This window comes from Hermetia illucens, chromosome 1, assembly GCF_905115235.1.
Source record: "Hermetia illucens chromosome 1, iHerIll2.2.curated.20191125, whole genome shotgun sequence".
In the NCBI taxonomy this organism is placed as follows: domain Eukaryota; kingdom Metazoa; phylum Arthropoda; class Insecta; order Diptera; family Stratiomyidae; genus Hermetia; species Hermetia illucens.
In genome coordinates this window covers 93,154,888-93,166,176 of record NC_051849.1, presented here as the reverse complement: position 1 = coordinate 93,166,176, position 11,289 = coordinate 93,154,888, and the positions used below count along the sequence as shown (strand labels likewise).

Here is an 11,289-nt window from a genome sequence, read left to right as displayed (position 1 = left end):
TTCGAACCTCCATGAGAGTCTGGCCGATGAGTGGGTCACCCCAAGAACACTTAGTACTGAACAGCATATGAAAAGTTCGTCCCAATGAAAATAAACTGGAGAAAAGTAACGATTAAGAGAAATAGACTCTGTGGACGTCGAGTGGCTTTCTGCCGCACGCACTTCGTTTGGAAATGGTTAGACTTATTGATACTCAATGTGAACTATGAATTCCCGTGCATGCAGAGAATGACATTGTTCTATGTTGCGTTTAGGAGAGGACTCATACATCATCGCGCATATAACTCATTTCTTTACCCAAATGTACCATTGAACGGTATTAAATAACTAGTAGTAACATTGTTAGCTGAGAGCCTATAGTAACCAATTGTGTTAAAGTCCTGTTTCTAAAAACCGCTTGGCAGGAAATCTAAAAAAATTGACGAAGTTCAACATTACATCTGGGACTCAAAATGCCCTGCGAAATACTAAGGATCTGTTCATGCCTACTCCCCTGGGTTTTTAATCAAATCGAAAAAGTTGTTATTTTGTCATTCATAGCCTTCAGCGAATATTAACGAAGGCAACATATTCTCTGGTTTGCTAGAATTTGAAAAAATTAACCCTTCGATCGGACCCCATGCTACCTTATCGCTTGAGCTACAGTTAATCAGTTGTTTGTGCGTCCGTAAAACTTTGAGTATTTTCAAAACTTTTGCGGCCATGCTGCCCTTCAACATTGAATTTTCCTTAAACAATACGAAATTAACCTGCTATCCTAAATTTTCAATCATTATTCGAGACAATATAGATTCCATCTTTTCTGCTGAGTCACTTTTGTACATATAACAACTGAGATGGAGGCATCTATAGATTAAAATTAATCCTTCAATATAAAGCTTAACAATTATAAATTTATAATTTAATTTACAATCGGCATATCTGTAAACCCCCCCATATTTGTATTTGTAGAGAGGCCGCCGTGTATTGATAATACTAGACCCAGCTAGACAGATGCTTTTAGCTTGTATTATAGTAAATGAAGCGAAGTTGAATATCAGTGCGAGTTCTACTAAGTTTGGCGGCGGTCAACTGATCGTTTTGCTGCTGATTCTGCTCCGTCTTGAAACAACTAGCTTACACGTTCCAATATCTAAGTCGATCTTTCTGAAGAAGTATTAAAGTTTTTACGGGAATATGTTGTGTGAAATTGAGATGAAATAAGAGTAATCAATAAAGATATGGTGGTAGTTTAAGTGGCCAAAGTAAAGGGAATATCTGTTCAGTGATTATTACATTTGTTTCTGTAACACTGAAGTGTGTGGAAAACAAACATAAGGAATATTATTGGCTAGAATAAGTGCTGGACTCTACATTGTACAATGAATACAAACTATCCATCCACAAACAGCCAGTTTTCTTCACAATCAGATGATTTGAATGGTATGTTACTATTCACATTGAAATCTATTCTAATTGCAAATGTATCTACACAATTTGAGCGGTACTTTCAATTGACGGGGGTGTACAAATACGAAAGGAAAGTAGCACCTATTGTGTTTGTAGTTCATTATCACGACCATGCTAATGACTGATGTCAATTGACAATGTTTATCAACAAGGACTGTGCAGTTTTCATACAAATATGATTTACTCGTGTGCATTTAGATTACAGATACAATATTTACTGCTAATTGAGCAATTTTTAATATTTGTTTTGCTCAGCTCATCGAATAATCGTAGCGGCTCAGTTGAAATTAAATTATATTTAAATACCATTAAGATATTTTGTTCCCTATAGAATATTGGAACGCTGCTGTTTTCTTCATACGAAATTAGATAATAAATATCGGCAACCTGACCTGTACGAGTAAATATTAGCAAACTATGTATATGCTCATTCCCTCTTACGAAATGAACTAATCCAAGCTTAAGAACCTTCTGGCTTCTGAGATCAATTTCTTGAAGATAAGCTTGTGTTGGTAAAGAAACGCAAAGTCTGCTCTACCTATCTGGTGCTTACGAAAGTAGACAGGTTGGTTGAACAATAGTTTCGTGGAATTTCCATGCGGGGATTTTCTGGATTTCAACTAGAAAGCTCAATAGAGAATTGAATGGAATTCCAAGCATTCGTGCATGGAGAGAAAAATTATCCATTAATTTCTACTCTCCAGTTGACGTTGCAGAGAAGGAGTTACAGAAACAAGCATGTGTTCACTTTCCGGGATATCTATATACCAGACACATGTATTACCTTAAAATTAACACAAGCAATAAGCAAATATAAAGACCAAGCACCTTCCGTTTAGTATTTTTTTACAAAATGATTAGAAGTATACGTTCATTCATTAACAATGAAAGCCTTACTCTAATTTTTTATAATCATCAACAGCGCCTGATTGAACAAGGAATTCCAAAAAGGTTTTTTTTTTTGCTCAACTGTGCAAGCGTATACAAAAACCAGTTTACGAGAGCAATCTCTTCCGGCTCTAGCAGCTCTTACATTGAAAATGTACTTTATTGTAAAGTGTGCAAAATACGAAAGTGAAATATTAGACTTTCTTGCAAGTCTTCTTCCAAGGAGTCCAGAGGATGTAGCTATACTGTACCGCTCACTTCTACTCGCAATAGCTATACATTGGACATCCTTTCTTCATCCTTCAATTTTTGACTTAAAATCTTGATTGTAGTTTCTAGGTGGAAATGAAACATCCAGGATAGACTCATCTCCAGTGAAGTAGCAATATGATCATCATTAACGGGGCAACAATCGGCATCCGGTCTAGGCTTGCCTTAGTAAGGAACTCCAGACATCTCGGTTTCGCGCCGAGGTCTACTAATTCGATATCCCTAAAAGCTGTCTGGTGTCCTGACCTACGCCATCTCTCCGTCTTAGGCAGGGTCTGCCACGTCTCCTTTTGTGCCATAGACATTGCCCTTATAGACTTTCCGGGCTGGATAATCATGATCCATACGGATTAGGTACCCCACCCACTGCAACCTGTTGACCCGGATTTTATCCACAACCTGATGCACATGGTATCGTTCATAGATTTCGTCGTTATGTAGGCTTCGGACCGTCCATCCTCATGTAGGGGGCCAACAATTCTTCAGAGGATTCTTCTCCCGAACGCGGCCAAGAGTTTGCAATTTTCCTCACTGAGAACCCAAGTCTCCGAGCAATACATAAGGACTGGCATGATCATTGTCTTGTACAGTATGGTAAGAGGTTTCGAACGGCACAGTTTTTTTAAGCTGAAATAGGCTCTGTTGTCAGCCAACAACTGTGCGTGGATTTCGTCATAGCTGTTATCGGTTGTGATTTTTGACCCTAGACTGAAATTTTCAACGGTCTCAAAGCTGTAGCTCCCTATCTTTATTGTTTGATCAGTGCGATAGTAGCAGCAATATACTGGTCAACAATTTTTCGAAGGTACCGATGCCAGAGGCGAATTATCCTGACTTTTATAAGCACTTCGTAAGGAAATTTTCGTCTGTTCATTATCTGAAAAACTGTGCTTCACCTGAACAAACGCTATTGAAAGTTTGGAATTATTTCCAAAACGGGAAAAACTGATGAAACTCAGTCTTGCGATGAATACTTCTATCTTATTCGCACATTTTGTTTCCAAGGTTTGCTGACAGACAAAATCTTATTAAAATCGGTTTAATTTCTATCGCATCTGTCTGCCCGTCAATCAGTCAAATGCAGACCGAATCGCTTGTGAAATTTAAGCATGCAGAAAGTTACATAAGTTTATAGAAAGTTTGAATGGATGCAATTTTTTTCCGAACATTTCAGTGGGAAATATTAAATGAAAGGTCTTGATTAGTACTCTGATCCGACCATGGTTGCGAACAAGGGGGCTGAAAAAGGTTAAAACTGCCCATCCGAACAAGTTGAAACAAAAATCATGATCATCTCTCATTTTGCTTTCTGCTCAAATAAAGTTAATGAAAGTATATTGCCATATTTTTTAAGTTAACTTGAAGTTCGTACTAGGAGTATACAATTTTATACAGGCATAAACAGGTGAGATGAAAAGGTCGTAAGGTAATATCGAAAAACAATTAGATTTTATTAGTCAATATAGTTAGCTTCGAGGGCGGTATAACGATTTTAGCGGTTATGTAATTTTCCGATACCATTTTTGTAGTACGATTTGCTTTCAGCCTCAAAATAGGCCTCAGTTTTGGTGATTACATATCCAACGGCACTAAATTTCTTTCCAGTGAGCAATCTCTTGAGATCTGAGAACAGGAAAATGTTGCTGGGCCTAAATCTGGAAAATACGGTAGATGCAATTCAATGCCCAATTCATGTAATTTTACCATCGATTTCATTGATTTGTGATTGTGGTACAGTGTCTTGATGAATCAGTACTTTCTTTTCCTTCAAATGGGACCGTTTTTTTGCAATTCCATCCTTGTAATTGTCGCTGTTGATGGTTTTCCCTTCTGAAGATAGTCAAGTGATGAAATCCGCGCACGGTTTTTGTCAGCCAACAGAGCCTATTTCAGCTTACAAAAACTGTTCAAAGCTCTTACTGCACAAGACTATGATCTTACCAGTCTTCATGTATTCCTCGGAAACTTGGGTTCTTAGCACGAAAAATTGCGAACTCTTGGTCGCGTTCGAGAGAAGAAACCTCCGGAGAATTTTTGGCCCCCTACATGAAGATGGACGATTCCGTAGCCTACACAATGACGAAATCTATGAGCGATACCATGACCGTCCGGTTGTGGATAAAATCCGACTCAATAGGTTACGGTGTGCGGGTGACTTATTCCGTATGGATTAGGATGATCCAGCTCGGAAAGTCTATTTTGGCAATATCTATGGTAGAAAAAGAAGACGAGGCAGAGCCTGCCTAAGATGAAGCAATGGCGTAGGCCAAGACGCCAGACAGCTTTTAGGGATATGGAATTGGTGGACCTCGGCGCAAAACCGGGATGTCTGGAGTTCCTTAGTAAGGCAGGCCTAGACCGGATGCGGGTTGTTGCGCCGTTGATGATGGTGATGATAGTCGATGAAATACCCTGTCAGTCGACTGTTGCATCTTTACACACTTAAGAGTCGGTTTACCACGTGCAGTTCACTCAGATGATCGTTTTGATTTTGGTGTCAAATAATGGGACCATGTTTCGTCCATTGTCACATATGGAAGCTTAGATTCGGTTTTTTTTTATGGAGAAAGACTCAGTATCGTCAACTCGTTATTGTATTTGGTCGATTGTAAGCATGTATGATGTGTCTAATATGTTTAACAAAACCGAGCCTTGGCTTCAACAGTATTTTTTTTTCGCCAAAAGCAATGCTTTTTTAACACGCGAAATTCATTTTTATAAATTTTTAAACTAACAAAAGTTGCTTCCATCGAAATGTTCTATGCCACAAACTAATAGTCCGGAAGTAGTCAAATTTGTCTTTTAAAGGTTAGGGTGAATTAAAAATCATATGGATTTAATACTAGTAGCGTCATCTATGTGTTAACCTACGAACTTATCAGCCCCTCTAGTGTAGAGAAAATCCTGGGAAAGTTTCATGAAAATAACATTATCACCTGCTCATTATAGAGTATTCCGGTCCAGAATTAAATTCGTAGAGGTCTCAGGATTTCATCAATCCCCAAACAAAAATGAAACTATCAGGCCTTATTTCATTTAATGTCTGTTTGTCGCAAGCATTTTCCGCGGAAAATTTGGTGGATATATGTATTGTAGACTGTGAAATCCCACGCATACAACGAAAGCCACGATTTTGTGTGAAATGTAGGAGGCCTTGCTTCCAAGCAAAGTCGGGTGCCATATATATATATATATATCTGGATCGGCTGGATCTTGTCCTTAAAACTGAGCTGTACGGGAAAAATAAAATCATGGCAATCAACACCTTTGCCATTCCCGTCCTTCTATACACTTCCGGTGTGATACAGTGGAGTAATACTGATTTAGAATCTGTCAATAGACGGGTAAGGGTAGTTCTTGCAAACAACAACATGCACAATAGAGCTGCCGAAAAATTGAGGATCACTATCCCACGTCATCAGGGAGGAAGGGGGGTACTTGATTTAAAAACGATGCACTACAATCAAGTGCATTCTCTTCGTGAGTTTTTCTATGAGAAACAATCCTCTAGCCAAATACATCAGGCTACCGTCATGGCAGATAATAAATTATCTCCTTTGAACTTGAGAAACAGAGAATGGGATCCCATGTCGAATGTTACTTCAGTCCAACAGAAGATCGACATGTGGAAAGAGAAACCCATTCACGGAGGTCATATAAAAAATTTGTTGTTGTCAGGCATTGACATCGAAGCCTCCAACAAATGGTTGACAAATGGTGTACTTTTCTATGAGACCGAAGCATTCCTAACTTCAATCCAGGATGCTTCGCTCCCAACAAAAAATTATAAACGGTACATTCTTCACGACTCCTCAATCACCAACTCCAGTTGTAGGTTATGCAACTGTGAAGAGGAGACCATCCAGCACATAACATCTGCGTGCAGGATGTTGAGCGGTACCGAGTACACCAATCGTCATAACTCCGTCTGCAAGATTCTCCATCAAAACCTTGCGTTGAAGTATAACTTAGTGGCAACCTACCATCCTTACTATAAGTATACTCCGCAGAGAATCTTGGAAAATGATCGGGTCAAACTACTGTGGGATCACACTATCGCCACCGACCACAGTGTTAATCATAACAGACCCGATCTAGTTCTGCTTCTGAAGGAAGAACGAGCGTGCTTTATAATCGATGTAGCCGTACCGTTGAACCGGAATACTGTTGAAAAACAGCACGAAAAAATCCGGAACTACGGCCCCTTGGCAGAAGATATGAAGCAGACTTGGAGACTACAAAAGATCCAAGTAGTCCCAGTAATAATTTCAGCGACGGGATTAGTCCCGCAGAACTTACATAAAGCGCTGAAAACGCTCGATCTTAGGGCTGGACTATACATGGAGATGCAAAAAGCTTGCAACCTGTGCTATAGTCCGAAGAGTCCTGTCCGGTAACAAGTTGACCTAATGGGTTTCAGTCTTGATCCGCACTGTTTTCAATATAAGATCCATGTCTCTGTAGTGTAGGACCTCCGCGTCATTGGCTGAAGTGTTTGCGACAATCGGGATGTAGTAATACATTTTCGCATGGTCGCACACACTTTGCGTTAAAACGCATCATCGCTGTGATGCGGGCCTTTGGATGTTGCCTTCAGCCCATCCTTAGGTTGGTCGCCCCTCGGTCCGGTTGGGCGGGAAGAGGGTCCGTGGGCTTTTTGAAATATATATATATATATAAAGGACTCTTCGGATTGGTTGCAAGGATTGTCAATTTTTGCATCTCCATCTATAGCATGACCTTTAGATCGAACGCATTCAGCGCTTTATGTAAATTTTTCGGGACTAATCCCTTCGCTGAAATTACCACTGGGACTATCTCGATCTTTTGTATTCTGAGTCGGATTTTTTCTGGCTGTTTGTCAGCAGTGTTCCGGTTAAACGATAAGGTTACATCGATTATGAAGCAAGCTCGTTCTTGCTTGAAAAGCAGAACTAGATCGGGTTTATTTGTGTCAGTGGCAATAGTGTAATCCCACACAGTAGTTTAGCCCGATCATTTTCCAAGATTCTCTGCGGAGTATACTTATAGAAAGGCTGGTAGGTTGCCACTAAATTACACTTCAACGCAAAGTTTTGACGGAGAATCTTGCAGACGGTGTTATGTCAACTGGGGTACTCGATACTGCTCAACATCCTGCACGCAGATATTATGAGCTCGATGATTGGTGGTGATTGAGGAGTCGTAATATACCGTTTGTAGTTTTTTGTCGGGAGCGAAGCATCCTGAATTGAAGTTAGGAATGCTTCGGTCTCATAAAATTGTACATCATTGGTCAACTGTTTGTTGAAGGGTTCGGTGTCAATGCTTGGCAACAACAAATTTTTGATATGACCTCCGCGAATTTTCAAGGAAATAATTCATTATCTGCCAGGACGGTAGCTTGATATATTAGGCTAGAGGATTGTTACCCATAGAGAAACTCACGAAAAGACTGCACTTGATTGTAGTGCAGCGTTCCTCTCTGGTGACGTGTGATGGTGATCCTCAAATTTTTGGCAGTTCTATTGTGCATGAGCTATTTGCAAGAACTACTCCTACCCGTCTATTGACTGATTCTAAATCCGTATTACTCCAGTGTATCATACCGAAAGTATATAGAAGGACGGGAATGGCGAAGGTGTTGATTGCCATGATTTTATTTTTCCCGGCCAGCTCTGTTTTCAGGACCGAATCCATACCCTCAATTTGGATGTTATTCTGGTTGTATCCCTAGTTGTCGGTGTGTTTTCCCTGAACAATTGTTTTTATGCGATATTTCCAACTCCATGTCAGTATCCCTGCTGAACCGGGAGGCAATGTTTAGCAAGGAACGAAGTTGATTTTCAGCTCTGGCATACAATTTTCTGTTGTGAAAATACATCAAATGACAACAATATGCCATGTTGGACTTGGAACCCGTATTTGCTTTCATGCAAAAGTTGGGATAGTGAATTCAAAGCCAAACAGAACCACAGCGGGCTTAGATTTTCGCGTTGGAAAATAACACAATTAGTATCTCTTCTGATGTTTGTGAGGGTACCGATAGTTTCGTGCTACAATTCTTCATCACTGTTCTTAGGAGAAGAACCACATTCGGGTTGATTTTGTACAAGCATAACACTTGTAGTATCCACAAATGCGATATGGAGTCAAAGGCTGATTTATAATTGATGTAGGCTGTCGAGAGTTTTGGTTGACGGCTTGCTTTATAGCGACCGTATCGATTATAAGCTGTTCTTGACAACCTCAGGAGCCGTTTGCTTATAGTTTTCGCGCCTCCAATTTATGAACATCAAGATGTTTGTAGATGGTAGCAAAACAAGTAATAGGTCGACATTTTGAAGGGCAAGAGACACCGTGCTTTTTGCGGGTGAGAAAAGTTGTCCCCTTAGTCACTGGCTGGGTTGGCTCCAAACACTTCTGAAGAAGTCTTCTGCCGCATTCAGATCGAGGTTACTTCCCGCTTTGAGTTTGTTAGATTTTTATAAAATCGCCTTTTGGTTCTGGAAGTGGTGCTGTCCTTCGCTAGAAGCTTTTTGGTGCATGCCACAAGTTTCTGCCTCAGCTTCTCGAGCATTTCTTCGATTGCATCTCATTGGACAGGTGGTAGATTCCAATGATGTTCGTGACGCATCTGAGCAGTCTTAGTGATGGATTTTCAAGAAGTGCTTGCGTAACACAGCCAATCTTCTTTCTCAACTTTTCGACTCTTTTGTTGAGTGGAAACACCCAGAAGTCATCCTGCGCAGACCTCTGTTATTCGCTCCAAGATGTTGATTATATATATATCAATATTTTCTTAATAAGATATCAAATTTCACATCGGATTGTAGGAGTTGAAAAGTATGAACTAAAAGTGAGACAGAACTTATTCTCAGGAATTACGCAACCCAAAAATACAAGAACAACGCGAAGTTGCCTCTATAAAATATCTAAGCTTCGAAATGCATCCCATAATGATCCCTGCTCAAATAAGGTTATTAATATTGTATTACGATAGTTTGGAATTTAACTGGTGGTTCCTCCTTAAGTTTACTCTAGGATTATAAAATTTTGCAAAAAATAAAACACATTACTGTGCATATTACTGGAAAGTTGGAAAGGAATTGTACCATTATTAACCACGTTATAGTAGATCAAATTTGATTATTTCGTGTCAAGTCTGACTATCTATTTCATACACACTGTGAGTTACTAGCTACGTACAAATGGAATCGCTGTGTAATTAAATATTCTCACGTATGAAATACAAAAAAAACTTTCGTATCTGAAGCGCCGATTTCCCACCGATTCCAATTGTATCTTGGGGAACATGCAAAATATTTTTCGTGCGCATTTTTGGCGCGTTTCTGCATTGTATTGCATTAGTTAGTAAAATTGCAGAAACCCGAATGGTTTCAACAACTACCACAGTTTGGTATGGTTTATGGAACATTGGTCCATATTTCTTCAAAAATCAAACCGGAACGTAATTGTCAATGACGACCGCTAACAAGCCGTGGCTTGCTTGCAAACCGAAATTGAAGCCCGTGCTCTCAGTAAGTTTTGTTTTCAACAAGATGGCATTACTTGCTATATAGGATGACGAAAGAGGAACTTATTTGAAAATCATTTTGGTGGGCGTTTCATTTTGGCTTCGTGAACTTGCGGCATAGATCTGGCGACATCACTTTTTTGTAACATTTTTTTTAAAGTTTTGTCTAAAACAAAATAAAACAAAATAAAACAAAACAAAAAACAATCGGTTGGAATCATGCAATTTTGAGGTAATATAGATTAAAATATAAAGCATTATCATACCAGATTTTGTGGAAATCGCACTACTAGTAGCAAAGTCATAGTAGGTCAAATTTTTCGCTTCAGTGCAAATTTTAAAACTTTGAATGTAGGCATCGCGATGAACTGTATATTCTAACATGATATATTATTATATTATACAGTATGCGCTGTCTTTTATTGAATGTAAAGAAAAAGCGCAAAATAGTAAATATATATACATCTAATTTGAATATCGCGATACACTCATCAGCAATATTTAATTGAAAATAAGATGTTCTCAAAAGGTTTTTATTATTATTGTGGTGTTCATAAAAACATAACATAACAAAACATAAAAAAAACGTTGCCCTAATGTAATTTTATTAGGAATGGAACCGTTTCTAACAAACTTTCCAGAATTACGGTTTATAATACAGTCTCTATTCGTGCACTTCTAGGATAAACTAGGGAGGTATTTTCTAATCTTTAAATATGCTATTAAAATTTTTTTGGACAGATACCTAAGTGAGATTTATTTCAGGGCCTGGATTTTATAGAGAGATACGATTATTTTAAGAATTTTTGGTCAGTGCCGAAAACTTTCACTTTATGAAGCGTTGGTTTAAGTTCTGCCTTCCTTACCTTCTAAACGATGTTAAAAGCTATGTAAGTTTTAAACGATATAAATTGAAACCTTGTCGTTTTGTTGTTAGGCTTCTGCAGAAATCCATTTTATTGCAGTATGTGTGTTTCCCTAGTGTACCGTTACGGTCTTGAATGAAGTGCTCTAACACACTTCAAGGCCCTGATCCAATATGGATTGTTGCGCCAACGATTATTATTATCCGAGTTATCACAATCTCGGCAGATGCCGGATTTTACCTAATACTAGCACTAAGTGCCAAGCATTTAGGCTCGGACGATCCTACCTACTTAAAAACT

At 38.9% G+C, this 11,289-nt stretch overlaps 1 protein-coding gene across 1 annotated transcript in view; it reads left to right on the top strand.

The window, feature by feature from the left end:
• Positions 1-1,028: 1,028 nt before the first annotated feature.
• LOC119646209 (sodium-independent sulfate anion transporter-like) overlaps positions 1,029-11,289 on the top strand; it is a 56,452-nt gene continuing 46,191 nt past the window's right edge. The window contains exon 1 of the mRNA XM_038046592.1: positions 1,029-1,422. Within this exon, the coding sequence (XP_037902520.1) occupies positions 1,362-1,422 (61 nt within the window). The 5' untranslated portion in view covers positions 1,029-1,361. The remainder of the gene's footprint in view (positions 1,423-11,289) is intronic.